General features: G+C 43.0%; 1 protein-coding gene across 1 annotated transcript in view; it reads right to left on the bottom strand.

The window, feature by feature from the left end:
* Positions 1 to 22,354, bottom strand: part of plekhh3 (pleckstrin homology, MyTH4 and FERM domain containing H3) — a 39,003-nt gene that overhangs the window by 3,925 nt on the left and 12,724 nt on the right. The window contains exons 3-12 of the mRNA XM_042504819.1: positions 17,821 to 17,915; positions 12,339 to 12,521; positions 10,965 to 11,122; positions 7,850 to 7,973; positions 6,981 to 7,278; positions 4,059 to 4,266; positions 3,224 to 3,351; positions 2,503 to 2,623; positions 1,571 to 2,059; positions 1,232 to 1,423 (exon numbers count right to left, since the gene is read on the bottom strand). Of these exons, the coding sequence (XP_042360753.1) occupies positions 1,232 to 1,423; positions 1,571 to 2,059; positions 2,503 to 2,623; positions 3,224 to 3,351; positions 4,059 to 4,266; positions 6,981 to 7,278; positions 7,850 to 7,973; positions 10,965 to 11,122; positions 12,339 to 12,521; positions 17,821 to 17,915 (1,996 nt within the window). The remainder of the gene's footprint in view (positions 1 to 1,231; positions 1,424 to 1,570; positions 2,060 to 2,502; positions 2,624 to 3,223; positions 3,352 to 4,058; positions 4,267 to 6,980; positions 7,279 to 7,849; positions 7,974 to 10,964; positions 11,123 to 12,338; positions 12,522 to 17,820; positions 17,916 to 22,354) is intronic.

The following is a 22,354-nucleotide window of genomic DNA, read 5'->3' as shown; positions in this document are numbered from 1 at the left end:
TGTGCGTCCAATAAATAAATAAAAGCCACTTTTGTGCCTCATGAGAGATCACAGAGGGATTTTTTGTTCCGTGTGGGAAGATGCAAGCAAATCTGCCCCGTGAAAGGCAAGATTTGTTCTCTACTGAAAACAAAAAATGTCTGTTTGGAAGAACATCCATGTTTCTAAGAAATGTTGCTTAATATTTTAATCTAACCACGGCAATAAAACTCACCCCCCAGTTACCATTTAATGCCAGGAAGTTAGACTTTTGGTGGTTAGCATCGGTTGGAGAGCAGGGGCAGGTTGTGTGCTCTCTATTTAGACCAAATTAATGAGTGTTTTTAAAGTGGGTCAGAGAGCTGGAGGGAGGGAGGGGGGGGGTATCATGAGCAGACAGCGTGCTTCTTTCACTTACTCTGCAGAACACTGCATGGTGATAAGGCCACTTGGCCATGCACTGTACACAAACTGAATCCTGAATCCAGTAATAAGAGATTTTACTTCCTTTTACTCTGTGATACTTTACTCACGAATCTGGCCCACGATAAGGTGCCAGGTGTTCTGCCAACCATTTTCTAATTTGCAATGACAATACGTTTATTCACACTGGAAATTTTTTTGTACTTTTAATAAACATATGGTATCACAGCGCATTAAAAGCCTCGAACTGGAGTTTGTTTATCAAAAAAGGTGCCAGGGGAGGTTTCACCAGACCCCCTGACAGAAATCCAGGATAAACCCCGTATATCCTCAATTCCTAAAAATTAGACCCTGGACTTCTGTCTTTTTGCAAAAGTGGCCCCCAGGCAAAGCAAGTTGAGTATCCCTGCTTTAGCCCTCAGCCTATGTACATGGTTCCCACACTTTTTCATTGACAAAATTTCAAAGCTATTCCATGACTTTATAAGGACCCACAATATTTTTTTTCTTCTTTGCTGGCCTTTTTCAGACATTTCAGATTCAAACTATATTCAAACATAATCCAGCCAGCTAGCATACATGAAAGAAGAGACAGAACAGGAGGAGAAAATCAAGAAAAGTATGTGATGGTAAACAAAACGTAATGCGCACACATATTTGAGCTATGTTACTGCCGAAAATAAACATGCCACCAAGTTACATTCTGTGGAATCAAAAACATTCCACGACTTTTCAATGATTTTTACTAATCCTATGACTTTTACAGGTCTGGAAAATGTGACCATGAGCGTGGGAGTCCTGTATATATGCTAACCGTGAGCCACTATACCTTTGTGGTTTCAAACAGTAGATCCCGATCCCCAGCTGTGATCTTGAAAGTGTTGCTATCCGATACGCCGTAAGAACAGATCTGGCCATAAGGGAAGGACTCCAGGGCCTCTGCCTCTCCCTGCCGATACAGAGACACGGATGTAGCGGCAACACCCAGCCACAACTTCTGGGAAAAACTCCCTGTCGAACTCTGGAGGGAGGAAGAGGTAAGCAGATGTCAGAACAGCTCACAGTTATCCTTTAATTTACCTCAAGAGTCCAAGTGACTCTTAAGCTCTGAGGGAGCAAAATCTTTCAGTCCAACAATAAAACCAATGCATGGCTTCTCCACACTTACAATATAAAAATCCACTTCGTAAAGAGTGCATCCAAAGCCCGACCACTGGCGTGCAATTGTGAGGTAGGCAGCCATACTGTCCCTGCGGCTATAGCCAGCGAGACCTTTCCAACGCTCCAAGATGGATCCCATGACAGCCGCTGCCTCCTCCTTCAGCCGGCTCCGCAGGCGCAAGTCCTGCTCCACTTTTTGCTTGTGCGCTGCTGTGGCTGTGTGGCTCCACAGCGTCCCTGCCAGGAGGCCTGTGGGGAAGCGCTGCGTTGTGTGGCAGCCCTGAGCAGCCACCTGACAAGGCGGCAGAGCTTGGGGTGCAGAAAGGGACATGAGGACTCGAGCTTCAAGCACGTGACTTGGGAAGAGCTCGTCCAGAGGCGGGCAGGGTGCGTGTGTGCTGAAGTCGCCCATCAGACACTGAAGCCTCAGGGAAGCTAAGGCCTGCAGGTCCTCTTCACAGGCTGGCAGCTGGCCACGCACCACCATCTCATGGCACTGCAGCGGAAAGGCCACAGCCAGGACAAACAGAGAGAGACAGAACGGGTTGAAAAAAAAAAGGAACAATTTGTCAGTAATAGCCCCAGTCCTGCCATCAATCCTTTCTACCCCACCCTGTTTTATTTTGTCCCATAACTCTTTTATGGGAGTCCTCAGGAAAAATGTTCTAATGAAGCCAGTGCTGGCTGCCTTTTGCCCCGTCTGCACTACAGCCAGTGCTCTTAGTCACGCTTTTTATGCACCGTGCTTTATTGCAATCACAGCCCATATAAGACATTAATGATTGTTAAGTAAAGACATAATAATCCAATGAAATACAAGAAACGAATAGCTGCAGGACAATAAATTATATCTCATTATCAGCATTGAAACGGTCACTCATAAGAGACGCTCTCAAAGGAGGACTCTGCCCTTTGAGGAGTTGCGTTCTGCTCCATTACCTGCTCAAAGAGGAAGAGATACTCAATGCTGTCCACTGATATGCTGTCGGCATCCAACAGGCAGTAGAGCTTGAAACACAGTTTCCACTGGGATTTAGTCTCTGACTCTTTGGCTGAGAGGCTGCACAGAAGAGGAAAAGAAAGGGTTAGGAAGAGATACACCAATAAAAATGGTATACCATGAGTCTTGAGCCTAGAAGTTAATATGTAACAAGATATTGCTTCTTCAATGTGTAATACTGTTGTTTTGTAACCTGGCTGTTTGCTGAGTTTGATCTTTATTCAGCACTGTAAAGACAGACAAAACAAAAAAACGCACTGGTCTCTTTTATTCCAGCTTTATGGTTTCATACAAGACTTTGACTTTTACAGCCGAGTGACATTAGCTTTACCTTGGCTTGGCTGGCTTTGCTGACAGAAACAGTGACACCAGCCTAGTTTCCCAGCAGGGTGTCTTGTTTGACCAATGAGACCAGACAAGGTCAGCAGTTATCAAGGCTACTGGATAATGTTCAGCATGGGAGTTGGGCTAGTAAAGATAAATATACAATCCACTGCTCAGTTGGTATTCATCTAATGAATGACAAATAGCTCAGATTCCTGACAGACTTAAACAAGGTGTTTTGATAGCGCTGTCTGCTTGGTTTTATTGTGTCTGACTTCCTCGCCGTGTCTGTCTGTTCTTTTTTACAGGGTGAAGACAGGGATTTGCTTTTCGGACCTGGTCAGGATGTCTGCGATCAGAGCGCTGCCTGCAACCGGCTGCTCCCACAGTGCATTCTGCTCGTACAGTGCAAACGTGTTTTTGCTGTCTTGCAGGCCGAGCTTCTCCTGCATCCTTCGAACCACCTGGTAGGGAGGTAAAGGAAAGTGAGATTTTAACAGACAAATGGACCCTGTTACTCAAGATAATCCACAGATCTTGTTTAAAATTGTTTGACGTGGGAACTATTTTCCTTCCACCAAACAACATCTGCCAACTGTATCACAGCTGGAAAAGTGCCTCTACTGCTAGCTCAACTAGCACCACTGAGCTAGCTAACATACAGCTCAGCCGAGGAGGACGTCATTGATGTTCACGAGCGCGAGCCATTTGTCCATGAGGTGATGCTCGCTTTCTTGTGCAGTGATATGGTTAGTGCGTGTAACTCAGTGGAAAGAAAATAGTTGTTACGTGAAACTGCTCACAACAAGGTCTGTGGATAACCTTTAGTAACCGGGTCGTGATTTCTGGAAAGAGAGCCAAATGCTATCTAGGTTCATTATATTGGAGATAAGTCAGACATCTTTACAGCAACTACAGTAACTCAAACTCAAGCAATCTAGGATGATAAATAGCACCACAGGTAAGAGGCAAAATATGTGTTTTTGGATTTTGGGGTGACCTGTCTCTTTAAAAGTGGAAACATAAGAGGCAGACATGCAATTTTTGTGCTTATTGTGGTTTAGTAATGTCACTAGAATCCAGATTAGGCAAGGATGCTGTGAACATGTCAGAGGCTGAAAGTTTGAGAAAGTTGTGCTTTGTAGCAGAATACAGATAAATGCTCCCAAACCTCATTGGCAGTAGTGTGTGAGCTGATGTACAGCTGGCAGGATAAGGGGCCAGGATAGTGCACAGTGCACAGCATCTCCTGTCGGCTCATGAGCATCTGGATCTCCTCCCAGGATGGCACACACTCCCGACACTTGGTCTTCTCAAGAGCCTCACTGATGAATGACGCATAGTTATCCATCTCAGACTCGGGACTCTGGCTCTGGATCCTGCAGGAGTGAAAGTGAGACGGGTGGAAACGTACCATCTGCGTGTGCATTTAAAATTTCCAGATATTTGGCAGCAAAATTAAAATATTCAATACTTAAAAGGGAGAACTTGTTAATTCTCGTGATGTCAACAGCAATTCAAAGTCTGTTACGTGTTACGCTACGATTATGGACTTTGCGTCATCCTTTTGATTCAAGTGAGTTCTTTATTTTCTTTGGGCTGGTAATGCTCGAAAGTCAATGAGGCGAGGAATGACAAATGTTCTCACTTTAGCTCTTAGGGACTTAAAAGGCTCAATATCCCTCAATCCTTCAAAGAAAAGGAAAATGGCAAAGAAAACATGTTTGACTTTGGGTAGTGCACGAAACAGGAAAAGGTATTTCCGCTCCTGTGAACCAGAGTGACCTGCCACTTCCTCCCAACGGAGTGTCCAGGAGTGGTAAGTGAGTGTGTGTGTGCTGTTGTTTTAAATGAGGGGACACAAAGCCAGCGGACACACACTTCAACTGGAGCCTGAAGTCTCACACACTTTGTGGAGTTTGAAAGGTGTGAAATACAACCTGAAGGAGTTATGAGCTCAGCCCTGTGTAAACAAATGGAAAAATAGGAAGGAAACAATTATACTGCGATGTTCGTCCCAAAATACACAAAAGGGAGGACAGAGAGAGAGAGGGCGGGGGGCTCAAACATTCTGCCAGACAGAGAGAGGCCCTCTCATTCCCTCAAATGTCTCCCTCTCTCATAACTATATGGCCACAGGGTGGGATTTGTCCCGCTGAAACATAATTAGGAATGTTCCACTGAGTCTATGTGATCCTTCCTATACTCTCTGGTCCTCACTCCTCTCTGCTCTTTCCTCCTTTTTTGCCCCTCACCCCCCTTCTTTCTTCTAGCCTGCTCTCTCTGACAGCAGACATTCCCTGGGGGTTTTCTCAGGGCACTGGAGGGTTTCTGGGCTCAATTCCCAGCTCCAGTCTTAGCTCTGCCTATCTGCAGCCTCAGCACAGATCCACAGAGTGAGAGAGTGCGTGAGAGCGATGGCAATGCGTATCAAAACACACGAGCAGCGAGTTTCACAGCAAGTTCTTATGAATCGCCATTGCATGCGACTGTTCCATTAGCTATGGCGTGATTCCCAGTACAAACATATAGATAGAAAACTGTAGTGGTTTGGTGGAATGGTGTTAGACAGAAAATCTGGAGCAGGAGATTAGCACTGCTAATAATTTAGATTAGCATGCTTGACAGAGGGACTAATTCAGACCTGTAAATCCAACCCTAAAACACTGGATCTGTCTGGGAGAACACGCTAACAATGTGAAGGCATATCACGCTACTATATCTAAACTGGTGGTTTGCGGTGCCGGCGCCTGCTTTTTGTTCGCTGTCTGGACCTCGTGTTTTCCCTGCTATGACACACCACTGGTTCACCTTCATCTTTCAGCATTCAACCTGTTCTACCTCATGACCAACAACTGACTTCTGGTCTTAGGTACTATTCTTATGGGTCTGGGAATTGCATCTGGTTGCTACAACTTGTTTTCATATTTGACTCAGATCACTTATCACTTTCATGTAAAATCATTTTAATGTAGTGAACATATTAGAAACAAATATTTATATGCGGAGAGTTGCATGTTAAGTTTTTTAATCTATGCACGTATAAAAAATATATATTTGTTTCTTACATCTTTGTTTTGCGATAGTTTGAGTTTGTCTTGTTCAAAATGTATATGTCTTGACAACAAACTGTGTATGTGGTAATGACATATGTGGTTTAGAGTGGGAGGTTGTATGTTTAATTTGTGATGCAGATTATTTTGTATTTTGTTCAGAAAGAAAAAAAACTGTCACTAATATAGAATCTCTTTCATGAATTAAAAAAAAAACACTGGCCTGTTACACTTGTGGCTTCTATTACTTTAAACTGTCAACATAAGGATTAGCTGTAGTGTTTTCCACCTGTCATATTTCCCCTTGGGATAAATCAAAGCCAGCAAAAACAAGAACATTTTCCATTTGTAATTAACAAGTAGGAAATGATGTGAACAGCTTTCTCTGGGATTTATTTTTTCAAAATTTAACACTAATAATTCCAACCTGAATGTGGCTTATGTCATTTCTAATTTTCCAAACTAATATATAGCTCTAACAAGAACACAGCTGAGGTAAACAAAACAAACTATTTACATTACATTGTGCAACTGAAAGGTATACTATGCAGGAATTGCCAGCTACTATTTGAAAATGGTATCACTGGCAAAAATGTATGCCAACCCCAGATTCGCTCTTGTTTTGGAAGAAGCCTTGTCCCCTTGGTGTTGCACATTGGTATATTTTGTGTTTTTTCGATACTTTATGAGTTTGTAACTTCCTCTTGGATGCATGCCACTACAGCCTGGTAGCTGACCTCACCTGTGCGCTGAAGAAGAAAGTAAAAAAAAAAAAACACAGGCAAAGGAGTCTCCGCAGATAAATACACAGCTACACTTCAAGTGGGTCATAAGTGATGACTGAGAGAGATAACTTTTGTATGAGTCTAAACCGTGTTTTTAGGAAAATTCTGCATAAAAATACCTGTAAATACAATCACAGCACATTACTTCTCAATAGATGTTTCATCTGTGGCCAGTATTTGATTTGAATATGTTATATCATGAAAATCAACTGTATCCCCTCTGCAACACTCGACTATCCTTTGTGTGAATCTCACCTCTTGAGGTGGAATCGCAGGTACTTGAGCACAGTTGGCCCAGGCAGGAAAGTGCAGCTCATGCAGGTGAGAAGCTGCCAGTAGCGGAGGTGTGCAGCAGTGTACGGGGCAGGCGTGTAGCTGGTCTGCTTCACTAGCTGGCAGTAGACCTCATCGCGGAGAGGCCGCAGGTCCAGGCAGGTCTGCAGCACACCCTGGATGATGGGCACCGGCTCCCGTGCTGATTCAAGCTGCTGCAGGCAATTAAAGAGCTTCACGGCCTCCTCGCGCACTGAGCCGTAGCCTTTCCCGCTGTGGTCTGGAGAGAGGAGGAAGTATAATTCGATTTTTCTTTCGTTTTCTCTATTTTTTACTTCTTAAGGACATCACAGTGATGCTAACATTTTGTTGTGTAAACATCAAAAAGTTGCAGTGGACATTTAAATATAATACAGCAATTTATAATAAATATTGCTCTGTCTCTTTTCTATTTGTTTTGTGCTGTGCTTCTGTTTGCATTTGTTTTAATGAAATAGCCACACCAAGAAGGGTTGTACATTACATTGTGCTTTCTGCTGCCTCTCAGCAGTTCAGACAGAACAGCGATAACACTTCGCAATTAGCAATAAAGCCCTTGAACGGTAGTTAAAGAAAATCATTGCCAACTGAGTATATATACAGGCTTAAGTGGTCAGTTTCTGTTAGATAATATAAATAACAGCTTCAAGAAAAACTCAGCCATCAGCACTGAGACTGAACCTACTTGTTTTATGGTCTAGCTTAAGCTTTCTTGTCTGTGAAAATTGTGTTTATCGTTCTTAGTATTTTTATCTGCAATTTCATACACTGTTGTGATGATCATGTATGTTGTGTACATGTTAAATACTTACATGTGTGCTCCAAGCTGCCGTAGGGGAAGGGCAGCAGAGGAGCGTACAGGGGGCCCTGGGTGTACTTCAGGATGGGATTGTGCTGGTAGATGTGCTCCACTACCTCAGGGTTGAACTTATTCTCCTAAAGCACACAGGTGGAAAAAAATTGTGATAAGGTCAATAGACACAGAAAAGAACAAACTTTCATATGACTTCAATACGCCTGCAGCCAACCTGGAAGCAAGTCAGTCAGCGAGGGGTTGATTGACTATGTGTGTTTGTCTGTAAGGGGTTAGTGAGGTCGATTTGACAAGGGTCACAATTCAGCTCTGGCAAGTTTCAAAGCAGCAGAAAGGTCAAGTGATGACCCAGCAAACCACACTAGCATGACTGACACGTTATATTTTATCCGCTGGTGTCAATGAGTTTAGTGTGCGTGTGTTTGTGTCTTTCGCTGCTTATGTGGATAGATGCCTTCCAGCGGTACAGATGGCCTCCATGCTACTGCCCTCCAGCACCTGTTGCTCATTAGTAACGTTGCCACTGCTCTGGCTCTCTCCTGCCTCTGCAGCCCCCTCAAACCAACCACCCCTTCTCTCTGGCTACAAGACAAGCCTGCTTTCCCCCCTCCTTAGTGGGGCAAAGTTGACACATTCTTCTGAAGTGTTTGGTGCACACTAGTGACAGGCTTGTCTGTTTGAAACGTGGGAATGAGATGCTGCTCTGTGAATCACATGCAGCTGGAAACAGCACAACATCCCAGATAAATTTCATACACTATACATACATGGTTAGGCACATGCAGTGGTTTGACATTTTGGAAAATACCCTTATTTCTTACTTGCCAAAAGCTAGATGAGAGGATGGATACCACTCTCAAATGTGCACGGTGGATATAAAGCCACAGCAAGCAGCTCAACGCTAGCACAAAGACTGAAAAAACAGCTAGCCTATCCATAGGCAACCGAATCTGCCTACTAGCAGCTGTAAAGCTCACTAATTAAAAACTGAACTGTAAAATTGACATTTTACACTGGTTGGCCGGAAACTGGGAACTCCATTTCAATTAACATAATTGAGTCCACCTAAATGTCAATATTTTAGCACAATATAGTTGGACATATTTTCCAGTATAATGTTTTGATGATCAATTTAAGAATTTAGTGGTAGTCAGTGAAAAGTCATTTGAAAATCTGCAGGGTAGTCTAGCTGCAGTTGTGCCAGCAGTACAAGGAGAAAAAGTATACAGTACCTTGATTGTATCTTGATGTTCACAAAACAGTTTAAAAAATCATCTCTATTTGAAGTTACAGTTAGGCATGAGCTCTTCTGTCGGTTTACTCTTTACATTCAGGCAAAGATTAGGTTATTAAAAGCTTTTTAGTTTGCGAGTTTAGCTTATGCAAAAGCTTTTGCAAAAGTGACAAGACAACCTAATGCAAGCCGACCAGAATGCACAGGCACACAACACACTTGTGTTGTTAAGGAGTCCCAACAGGGAAATAGCTCGAATCAACTGCAATCAAATCTACCTACCAGCGGCTCTGAAGTTCACTAATTAAAAACTGAAACGTAAATATGACATTTCAGTGTATTACAGGATCATTTCTTGGCTGGGACCAGAAACTTCCTGGAGGCTACACTGGTCGCCTGGCAACTGGTCCTTGCCAAGAAATAGTCCAGCACATAACTTCCCATAAAATGACGTGAAGTTAGTGTTTTTACACTTTGATTTTTGTACAGTTTAACAAATGAGATATGACATGTTAATTGGTGAGCTGTAGAGGTGCTGGTGGACTTTTTTCAGCTTTCTAATCTGCTTCTCAGAATGAAAGCGAAAATGTGTAACGTCTCCTTTGAGGATAATTCTTGTATATTACAATCTGGGTTTTGTTTACACAGTTTTGTCAATCATTTCTATCACTAATGATAACATTGTGCTCAGCAAAGTAATTGCTAAGATCTGGTGACCCAGCAACAGCACTCATGTTACAATAAGTAGATGTCACAAGTAAACCCTTACTGCAGAAAAAAGTGCGCAGAAAAAATGTTCAGCTACATTCCAGTAGGTTTGAGTTGTCTGTATGTTTACTGTGATGGAGATTTGCAAAAGTAAAGGTAATAATTTCACTATTTGTCCTTAAAGTGTAACGTGAGGCAGATATAAGATTTATGATCAGTTCACCAATCTAATCTGCTCTTCAGATCTTCTCTCCATTTTTCTCTCTCAAGTCCTCTGGCTGTAGGTCCAAGGCTAACACTGCAATCCCCGCTCTCCCTTGTCTCTGTGGCTGGAACATGAATCTATGCTTTAAAGATAAGCCAGCAGTCCTGTTCACACAAAGCCTCCTCTGTTCAGTCTCTGTTTGATTTTTGCAGCAGTCCCAATCTCACACTCACACTTTGCCTGTTGGAGAAAGTGTGTCTCTGTGTAAAGGTGAGGGAATGACAGAGCAATACACCTGAGAGACAAAGACTGAGGAAGTTATGTCGGGGGGGGGGCAAACTCTGAATGAGGAGCACTTTGAAAGCAGGCCCTCTAAAATATAAGCTTGGCCCCTCCTGGCAAAGCAGACAGAGGCAGACGGAGGCAAGCAGATTAACCACTTTCTTTGAGATTAGAGACTCTCGTTGGGAGATTACGGAGACAGGAGGCCAGGCACAGGACTGCTTATCTGGCCCTGCTGCTTCACACCAAACCCTCCTCGGCCAAAACTGCCCCTCTTTTCACCCCAGGCGCAGACTGATGCAAGACAAGTCATCTGTCTGCTCAATGAGATTCCAGCCTGCTGTGTTCTCAAGCAACACTAGGTCTAAAAATATGGTCATCTCTTATAAATACACTTCACTCTCCTGCCATGTGAGAAAGTAAAGCAAAAGGCATTTTTTCAAATCCACATGTTCTGAGCACTCAATAACTGGAAATATCTTTATCTTGAAATGACCTTTCAGCCTCAGGTCTGCTATGTCCTGTCCCAGTGTGGTTGAATAAGATGACATCATTCAAAAGAGAAAGCAATGGAAACTTTGGACTCCTGGCTCAATGAAGCCGTGTGGTTTCCACAGTAACTGTGTGTGTGTGTGTGTGTGTGTGTCCGTGTGGGGGGGGGGGGGGGGGTATTGCGTTGCCCACCTCAATGTCTCGAATGAGTAGCTGTGTTGGTGTTTCCACTGGTGCTTTGGTATCAATGATTTTCTGGATGGCACAAGCCCAGTGCACAGCCTCGTTGAAGTGCTTGGTGTACAGCCTGTAGCAGTGCTTCCGCCCATACACTGTGATGCTCCAGTGGCCTGAGAGAAACAAAACAATTACATGTACATCTCATCTAAAACTGTAGTTGAAGTAAATAGGGAAGAGAACAGTGAACTTTTCTCTGCATGGGACACCCCGCATATCTAGCGTGACTCCCTCTCCCTGACTTCCTCTCTCAGTTTCACTGAGGATCAAAGGTCAGCCAGTGAGGAACCTCAGACCACGCCAAAACCAAACAACATCAGTTATGCTATAGATGAGTTAGGACACAAGTGTTAAACCCCTCAGTGAGTCTCCCCTTGAACAACCTGCAATAAAAGTGAAACAAGGCGTGCTTCCTCCTTGTGCAGAGGAAGCATTAGACATACCCCAGGCAGCCTGGCCTGATCTGCAGCCTCACGTCTGTTATCAGCCTTTCCTGCTACGTGACTTGGCACCACATCCTTCTTTGTTTAGGTTCTTGGTGAAGTACAAACCCCCAAAAAAGAGGTTTTACAACTGAGATTATGACATGGTTGTATTACCATTGCCTACTTGGGTCAGTGGTGTCAAACATGGAGCCCTTAAAGGGAACTAATATTTCATAGTGACAACCAGTAAATACATGGGGAAGTAAATATTTCATGCAACTTTCTCAGTGGTTTAGAAGGACCATAAGGTTATTCAGTAGTGAAACAGCCAGGAGAGCTTGTGACAAAGCCACTATTGAAAGCGCATTTCTGTCCAGAAAAGTCCCCTGACATATTGAGTTAGTAAGAAATATGTTTGGGTTTATACAATGGTTTGGACATTTTAAGTGGTTTGGTAAAGTCAGCAGGACATAATCCCCTCCACTGACAGACAGGCAGACTCAGACAGAGAACGACATGTTTGAGTAACACAGAGACTTTAAAAAGGACAAGTCATCCCTGTGTCTCTTACCATACAGCAAAGACTTGGACGCATTTTGTTTCTTTCATCCCAGAGAGGGAGGGGAGATGCCCCTGTTGACGACTCAAATGTAAGGTTTCTAGACCAACACAGCTGGGGCTTCCCAAACTTACTCAGAATAACAGCACTCATGGGAAAAAGAAAGGAGACCACAAAACATCACTTACAAATAAAAAAAAAAAACGGAACAAGATACTAAAAGTGTCTAGGATCACAACATTACATAGTGAATTAACACAGATCCTACTGGTGTAGAGATTACTGGCAAGTAAGTATACATGAGCGTGAGTCAACTATACATCAGCCCATCTGTCTGCCCCTCACCCGTTTCCTTGTATGTCTGCTTGTCTGGCCAGATAACAGAGCAGAGGTTGGTGAGGACCAGCGTGCCCAGTCTGCGGGATCCTTTCTCTGGTCCGGTGTAGTAGTCGAGGGAGTCCTGGCTTAGCACAAACCAGTACCGACGCTGCTTGATCCAGTTGCCTCGCACCTCCCGCAACAGCCACCCTTAAAATAAGATACACACGTGTCATATGACAATTCAACCTCAAAATGACATAACATAGTTTCTCTTACCAGCAACAATGAAATAGTTCTTTGATTTATTGATCATTGATCAAAACAGGAATCAGCGACTGTTCAACAGATTTGTGGTTTAGTTTAGTTAGTCTGGTTAAAGCAAAAAAGTTAAACATTTCATGGTTAAAAAATCCTAAATATCAGAGCCTGCTGCTTTTCTTTTTCTACTTTATAGTAAACCAAATATCTTTGGGTTTGGACTACTGGCTGAATAAAAACTTGACACCAGAAGATGTAAAGGGCTCTAGATTTGGGACATCTTTCCCTGTTATCTGATCTTTATTAGATAAAACAATTATCAGGAAAATTACTGGCAGAATTGACTCAACTGTAGCTCTACATGACAGCGTAAGCTCCACACATCACTGCAACTAGGCACTGATGACATAACAATACTATCCCCAATACTTTGAAACAGGGCTGGGCAGTATTATATTAATATATAGATAGGTAGGTATCGTATAGGTATCGTCTTAGATTGTGGATATCATTACATCATCTTGTCTTTTCCTGGTTTTAAAGCTTGCAATACAGTAAAGTAATGTAATATTATGAACCTAACAGACTGTTCTAGCTGTTCTTTTATTTGCCTTTACCCACTTCGCCATTTTTTCCATAACATGGATGATGGTCAACAAAAAAACTAACTGTGTAAATATTTTACAAATCACCAATAGTGAAGATTCTTACTTACTTATTTCAAAATTATCATGACACTTAATTTTCTCCATATCACCCAGCCCTATTTTGAGAAATATACTTGTCCTTATTTCAATTAACAAAATAAAGCCAACGTTATAGCAATTTATGGTATTGTTTTCACCTGCTTTGAGTCTTGGGGCAATTTATCCAGCAGCAAGAAAGTTATCAATTATAAAAACGGAATTTAATTGAACTTAACCCATGCTCTCTGGCACACTATGCTATCAGAGAAAGCCTTACTGCATGTGCACATTAACACAAAACAACAACCATTCCCCTTAAAAGGTCTGGGCGGTAGGTGGGCTACTCATGGAGCTAATAAACCAGAGCTGCTGCACCATGTCTTCACTAAGAATAATCCCCAAGGCATGTAATTGTCCATAAAGTTTGTAGCAGTCTGTATGAGACTGCCTTGTTGGGGTAAATACTAGGGGATAAAAATACAGCCAGCTAATGGCATAGGCATTAAAGCCTGCATGCAGCCAACATAATTACCACTTTAGAGGTTGACAGAGTGAGAAAGAGAGAGAGAGAGAGAGAGAGAGAGAGAGAGAGAGAGAGAGAGAGAGAGAGAGAGAGAGAGAGAGATGTACTGAACAGTGTGACAGAGAGAGACAAAGAGTAAAGCAGACATGCCTTCAGCCAGCTCGGCTCAGTTAAGCATGCCCGTTGGTCTTGCCAGGCCTGGCTCTACTATGCAAGACTGTTGTGTTCCCAAAGTCCTGAGGGTTTGGAAAGACTGCAACAGCCCGGATCCACTGTTCCACGGCTGTGAACTCCTTCTCCCCCCCTCAGCTATGTGTGCAAATTGTTCCTAATAAATATTTAATCTCAGAGTGGATAAATAAACCACTTTGGCAGAGCTCTGTCCAGATGCCGCCTGGAGAAAAACAGACGGAGGGGGATTGAGGTGTCCTGAGACAGGGGGTCATAGTTCATTCAGAGGACTGATGGTGAGGCTGGCAGAGGGCTGTGGCAGTCCACCTGGGCTGATACTAGGCAGTGGGTGGGACTATCTATGGGGGTAGGGCGCTGCAATACACGGGCAGTGTGCCAATGGTAGGGTGGCTATGCATGTGTGTTCATATGGCTGCATGCATATTTGAAAGTGGTTTTAAAGGAACAATTAGGCAATGTACCTTTAGCTTCCTACCCTGTGAGAACGGCAATGACGCCAAGCCGGCATCACAGCTTCCTCTGTGGTTACAAAGCTGGGTGCCACCTGTCAGACAGCACTCATTTCCCCGGCTTCTCTCTTCCCTCTGCTCTCACTTACTTCCCATTTACTTTCATCTCCCCTGTTTCTCTTCTCTGCCTGTTTTCATCCTTGCCTCAAAGTGGTTTTCCCAGGCAGTGCAAAGCCTCTGCAGCCTCACGGCTACAAAATAAAAATAAAGAGAGAGGAGGGGGGCAAAAGCTCAGCCTCTCAGGCTATGTTTCCTGTTTAAGAATGCTTCTATATGATATGAGTGGAAGGTTTGAACCCACCATAAACCCACCCAATATAGCCCAAAGCAGAAACCCTGGAGGTACTTAACACCACATCAGAGGGGCGCAGCATCAAAACCCAACGTGAAACGGATAAATAAAAACCATGAGGTAAGTCGGGCTGAGCTTGCTGACAGACTGGATGTGCGGCGGGGAAGGCAGACAAGCTGACTGGGTGAGAGGCATGGAGAGAAGGGCATGCCTGCTACCTTGACGCCTCTGTCACAGACACGAGATGGCCTACAGATGCTGCTCTTTTTGGGAACTTTAAACAGTGAGATAAAGAAAGGCAAAATAGAAGAGAGACAGAAAGAGCAGCACAGTCCCCTGTATACGCCTCCCATGGTCTCCCATCTGGATCCCATCTCCGTGGCCTGCTAATGTCTCCCCTGGGGGCCACGGCTCGCCCTTAATTTGTTTCATTTGTGACCCCTGACCCCCAGCACCCTGCCCCCTCAAACACAGATTGTGCAAACAATCTCTCTCTGTGCATTTCCATCTCTTTACTGCAAGCCTCCTGTCAGTCTCGAAGTACTGAATGTTTTTGCAGTGAAGTTTTTAATGACATTATAATGAAAAATAAGCAAGACACCTCACTTCAAAGTTCACTTCTTAAACTTGTTTTCATGAAAAAATCCCCAGGCTTACATGCAAAAACAGTCAGATGGTCAGACAGAAATTATGACAGTAAGGCTGTTTCTTTTAAGTCTATTTTATATCAACACTGGTGATGACCAAGGGTTATAGGTCAGCTAATGTTGGCTGTTCTTGGATTAACATTTTGGAATTTTAACACTGTAAATGGACTTACACGATGAAAGAGCACTTTAAAAAGGAAGGCAGATTTTCCTTTTAAATATTATGAATTATAAATTGGACTTGAACTTTACTTTTTTGTACAAGACACTCAGAACTAAACTTTGTTATCCCTTTGGGATCAAACAGAGTATGATATTAGGAGCAGTTCATTTTAACTGTAAATCAACAAAAGTATGGCAATACAGCGACATCTTAACATCTCTTTCTGTCACCACTCTATGGCTTTTACAATCCATCCTCCCATCATCAGTCTATATCTGCAATGTTTGTGGCCTATTTTAGATACTGGGGCAATATTAAGCCCATGTAGCCTCAGGACATCCTGCTAAAAAAAGGAAAAACATACTGAACAAGGGCCTAATGGAGGAACTGTTGAAAACATATCCTTGTGCAACACACACAGATAAATGAGAGGGATTATCTGGTGCCCTGAGGTGTTGTGGTGGCTCTGACAGAGTGGTCGGTTGAAGGATGGGGGTGTGGTGGTGCAAAAACTGAAATCCCACGTGACAGTGTAATCAGTGACCTAAGAAAGGTAGCTGCCCTGTGTTTTGGAAGGAAACTCTTCTCCTCAAACGGCGAGGCAGGGACACCGAGGGGTAAGCAGTGAGGGAGGGGCACTAGCCGAGGGCGCATAGTAACTGCTGTCAGAATTAGGCAATCTGACTGTCGCCATTCCAAACTGGACGTAACTTATACAAGTGCTGGCATTTTACTGCTCCCTTTCAGTAGCAGGCCAAGAAAAGAAAAAAAGGAAAAAAAATCATACAGAAATATCCTATGAGATCATTCCTCAAAAACATCAGACACCCAAGAAGGCGCTCGTGATGCCAGTAGCTATCCAAACATGAAGACACAGAGTGGGAGCAGCTGTGCCACATGTGGTCAGAGAGGAGTTGACTACGGGGCGACAGCACAGCGTGGAGCAGTGACAGTCAGCGTTCCCACACATTTGCATAGACAAAATTTCAAAACTTTTCTGATTTTTTTTAAGGACGTAAAATTAATGGAAAATTATATAATTCGTTTTTCAACCATATTACATTCAAAATCTTTTCAAACATAATATTAGCTAGCTGACATAAATGACATAAGAGTCATAATGCAGGGAGAAAGTAAAGAAACAGCTGTTGAAAACAAAATGTCACACACACACAGCAACGTTGAATCCACAGCTACAGCAAATAAATTGGCAGTTATGTTACATGGACATCATCCAAAAACAATTATTGTAACAATTTCATTACACACAACAAAATCGCATGACTTTTCCAGGACTGGAAAATGTGTTTGTGAAAAGCAATGACTTTTCCAGGTTGTCAGTAACCATGGGGACCCTGGACCGTTCTTACTGGGACACGATCAGGTTGATGAAATATATATTATAATTAATTAGAGGAACAGCACCAACCTGGCCCTGCAAGGATCCCATTAACTAACTGAAGGACAAAGTTGTAGTATTAAAGGAAGCGTGTGTTAAGTTAAAAAAAAAAAAAAAAGAAATAGTAAAAAATGACCATCACAATTTCCAAAAGCCCGGGTTGATGTATTCAAATTGTATGTTTTATCAAACCAACAGTCCATAACGCAAAGATATTAAATTTGCATTAAAGGTGGACTATACAGGATTGTCGCTCACTGTTTGTAAACACACTCACCAGCGAAGGTGTAAGTTAAACGCAACCCCAGATGCACTCTCATTTGGCATTTCGCCTTGCTATATTTGCATTTTTTTTTGGCCCTGTGTCTCTTGGATGCGTGCTGCTTACAGTCTGGCACCTGGTCGCTACCTTTTTACAAAGCCCTGACCTCTCCTCAGTGCCAGGGGGGTCCAAAAACATACTGATCCCAACAAATAAGAAGACAATAAGAAAATGCAGTGAGAGGCCAGAGTATCTGCCAATAATTACACCACCACACACTCCAGAGGGTCATAACCGATGATTGCGAGGGATTATTTTAATGTGAGGCTTTACAAAGTTTTTTGTTGTTGTTGGTTTTGTTTGTTTGTTTTTACAAATCCTACATAGTAAATCTTTATTATAAAAGAAAACAAAACAGCACATTCCAGCATTTGAGAAGCTGGAATCAGTGAATTGCAGCTGTATGACGATGCTCACCACAACTGAACACAATGGCAGATGGACAAATTCAGGTCAAGGGAAACCAGAGAAATGGCGCTGTTACGTGCTGTCTTTGTTTTGAGAGTCAAACTCACCTTTGACAAGCAGCTCAGGCTCTTCCTCCAGGCCCATCTTATTCTTCTCGATGATCAGGCTCTTCATCTCTTCAGATGTCTCTGAGACAGTGTGCCTGTGTGGAGCGGCAGAGAGAGAATGTAAATAACTCTGCTTCCCTCTCAACTCAAGTCTTCCCCTGACTACTCCCTCCCATTGGATAGCTAATTGGCCCAGAGACACACAGTTGGCTGTGAACCCCCTCCATGTGACACCCTGCCAACTACAAGCCTCTCTGATACTCTTGGTGGGGGGGGTCACACAGGGGGGACTGGAAGAAGTGCCACGAATATCTGTCCTCCAACATTCTCCCAGTTTCCCTCCCTAGCAGCACGCAATCACACACTGATACATACCACGCCACTGTGGACAGCTCGTCTCTCTTTTATCACTTTGGCCGCCGTGCCGAGTGAGCGACTGAAAATAAACGTGACAGAGCGACGCCGGCCTGACTCCCGGCCAGCCAGCTCACGCCGGTCAGAGGAAGGCAGAAGGTTCAAAAGGTCACACCCCTAGGTAGTTAAAAACCAAAAACATCTGTAAATCTGCCAAACCACTGTCCTGTCTTTCTCTCTTTAATGCCTCGTGATCGGGTTTGCAGCTACTTCCACACACAGTGATGCTTCAACATCTGGTCAGGCCATTTAATGGACAAATTCAGACTTTGTTATCTCAGGCCGAGGCTCATTTCCACTCTATTAGATTGTTTAGAGGTTTTATCTCTCCTTATTTATTTGTCTAATTATTCATTTATTTTCTCTATTTCCTGGGTCTAACTAGCATGTGAGGCACAAGCGACAGTCCTCTCCTTCCATCCTGTCCTCCTCCTGCCGGGATGATTTTTCAGGAAATGAATCAAGCCCTCCCTTCCAGGGATATTTGGTCTCCTCTTACAGACTCCTTCGCCAGCTGATTTATGTCCTTATTGATCTGATAATTCCGGATGGTTCCTCCTCACGGAAGGCAGCGATAATCAATGAGTCTAAATATAGCCTTATCTGCTTTGACTCAGCTTACATGGCTGCGGGAGCCATTTCCTTTCTTTTTGTGTGCACTGAACTGATCCTGTCTATACCATGGTTTATCATGTTGACCTTTGTGACACTGCTCTCAAACAGTGCTGCTTAAACAAATATCTCACTCCTGGAAAGATGGTCTTTTCATAAAAATAGGCTGCATGCAATAGAAGGACGCAAATATTTTTGACATTGATGCTTGATGACCAAAGAAAACAGCGGAAAAGGACTGTGGCATTGCTCTTGCTCAAGAGGTAGAAAACCTACAACAGAATGCACCGCACTGCAGGGGACCATAAGAGTGCCCCTGGAACGACATTTTTCTGTCGACTGACGGGGAAGTTAGCATCTCACTGGTTACCTTGTCAAAAGCCAACAGGATTTTTTCCATTCAGTTTTGGATTATTGCCAAAACTAAATTCCGTAGCTGACAAACATTTTTGATTCTTACACATTTTGTTCAGCAAGATCATCTTCACAAATGATTCATTCACTTCTTGATCTCTGAAACCTAAATGCAATCTCTAGGAGTAAAAGGCTAACGTTTGACACTAAACAAATTACACTTTGGTCGCATGACCTAACATCACCGACATAACAAGTCTGTAAAGCTGTGGTCAGTGCTGCTCGGCATGACGATGTTCTGGAGTCTCATTTAGCCACCTGTTAGCAAACAGCTTTTTTTGAGTAACAGAAGCTTCAGAGTTAATGAGTAGTAAATGGACCTGCACTTATAGTGCTTTCCTGTCATTTTTGACCACTGAAGGCACCTTTACACTATGAGTCACATTCACCCATTCAAAGTTTTCAGACTCATTCCCAGGTACTCTATACACACTCCTGCTGGGTGGGTGCTGTAATGCAAGTTGGTCCATTTTGACAGAGAAAACAATATGGCAGCCAGCTGGTAACAAAAAATATCAAATTACAGTTAAAGACTATGATAAATATATGTTTCTGATAACATTAGGAGAGATATAGAAATGCAGTGACAGAATCTCGGATCAGCACTGCCTTGTTTTACCGTTTGATCTGAGTTCAGCCAGACTTTTTGAGAGAGAGAGAGCGAGAGGTCTGTCTCTTCATCTGCTTCTATACACTTTGTGTCCAGCATACACAAATGCAAAAATACAATCTGTGGTTGGTGCAACAGAGCCAGATTCAGTGGATTTGAGCTGAAAGTTGAGCAGGGAAATCTGGGCTCTGGTAAGATGGAGAGAAATTGACCAAAGTTCATTGACACATTGTTCCATTGTTATGGAACAAAGCTGGTTGACAGTTGGTAAAGTATCCCATTAAATGCATACAGTTTGTGAAATGTATTTGGAGTTGTAGATCCTAATGGATTGGCATCAGTCTCTAATTTAAGCTAATGTTCAGACACAGTGAAACTCTATATTGCGGGCTAGTTTTTCTGTATGTGAATGTGAACTAGTTCAGGGCATCACCAGAGAGCACAAGTGAGAAGGAGAGAGTCAGGATTCTGTCACATTATACTCAGTCATGCCGTCTAACTAAGCCAGCTTGCCTGCTGCAGCAGCAGTCTTTGGGGACCTCTGACAGTCTCTGCATCCACAGACCCCACTTAAAGGCATTAAAATAAACAGAGAAATGTGACGACATCTCATATTTGAGGTTGTTAATAACCCACGCTGCATAACGCAGACATGCATGCAGACAGGCAGAGATAGTCTAAATGTTACCTTAACGAGAGAGGGATTAGATCTATAGAAAAACTATGCATCGACTGAAAAATATAGCCTGCTGTGCAGGTGTTTATGTTCCTTGGATTATTGCTATTATCTGTAATGGGCTTGTATCCAAAATGTCAAGAGCAATAAAAAAAATCCTTAGACTTTGTGTCTGAATCTCAATTTAGTATACACTAATAACACAACTAAGCCAGTTCAGAGGATCTGAACTTGTAAAAAAAAATGGTGTAACTCGCTTCAGGATTTCAGCTTAAGGAAATAAAAGCAATGACTTAGAGTTTTATTGAATGGGTCTTGTGCTACATCTTGGAGAAATATTCTTGGAGTTCAAAATGAAAGTTGGCTCTCCTGAATTCATATTTCTAAGAAATGTTGGCATTTTTCCACACCGCTAGCACAGACAGAAATCTGTTTTTCTGCCCCGAACTGGTCTGCCCCCATCTTTAACCTGAAATACTTCATAAGTTGACTTCAGTGCTTCTTTTAGGCCACGTAGAGAAGGTGGGGGGGCGGGGGGGGGAGTGAAAAGGGACAGAAGTACAGATCCAAACTAAGGTTTTGACCTTTACCAGCACAAACCAGCCTGACTTTCAATTTAACTGCTGCCTTAGCAGAGTCAGTTTGACTATTGTGTCCAAAAACCCAGCCTAATGTTGATGTGGGGCCTCTGGATCTCCACAGCTGTCCAGCAGCCCTGAAAAACCCTCCCTTCACTCAACCCCCACCAGCCCCCCCATGCTACCACCCCCACATTCCCAGAAGCCCCAGCAGAGGCCGTGACGATGGGGCCTTTAGTGGGCAACTTCCTGTGGAGTGCAGGAAACAATTTGACATGGGGATTAGACAGCACGGAGAATAGAGCAAGTGCTCATCTACAGACAGCACCTCTCTCTGTCTCTCTTTCTCGCCCTCCCAGGACCAAACATCAGCTACTGCAGAGGCGAAGCATCATTTCAATGTCACACTGTTCAACTGTTGAAGCTTGAGATGTGTTGAAAATCAAGGTATTTCTTTTGCTGTGTTTTGTTTAAGATCCACACATTGTAGGGCAGGTTTTTTTTTGTTTGTTTGTTTTTGGGTTTTTGTTTTTTTTTTGCTTTAAAAGGAAACAATGTAGTGTAGGAAACAAAACCTTCACAATTTTTTGTTTTTGAAAGTGACCAACAGCAGCTCAGACTGCACTGATCAGATCAGCCCAGTTTATAAGCAAAGTAGGGGAGGGGGGAAGTGAAAAAAAAAACCACGATCAGAGAGAGGATGGGAAATACTTATCTATACCATAAAACCACATACATCTGATTCTATAATCTGAAGAACAAACTTACATCCTGTCCTGTTATTTGAGTGTAAATGTTTTCTAGCCTCTGTACAGAGAGAAAGTGTGTGGTGGAAAGTCACCGAGGCGCTCTGATGCTGTGTGATAGATATGTGGCTGCGGAGAAGAGGAGCTGTTCGATTCTCATCTTGCCATCACTAATTGTCACCACTACTAGTCTGTGTGTGACCTACTTTGTCAATCTTGCACAGACAATATTACCATTCCATCCAATAAATTAATTTTAATTCGCCACCTATTCTTCATCTTATGAATGATTGAGTCAGTAAATAAGAATAATGATACATCATTAAATATCATTAAACAATGGTAATTAAAACTCAGCAATGACGCTGTAAAATACATTTCTGCATCACTAAACGTCCTGAGCATCCACACAGGTGTCTTTAGTTACATCTGGTTGACCTCTGTTAGGTTTCGTTGGGTAGAGATTTACAGTACTGTTAAATAA

This window comes from Plectropomus leopardus, chromosome 17, assembly GCF_008729295.1.
Source record: "Plectropomus leopardus isolate mb chromosome 17, YSFRI_Pleo_2.0, whole genome shotgun sequence".
Lineage (NCBI taxonomy): Eukaryota > Metazoa > Chordata > Actinopteri > Perciformes > Serranidae > Plectropomus > Plectropomus leopardus.
Note: the sequence above shows the minus strand (reverse complement) of the source record. Positions and strands in the feature narration are given on the sequence as shown.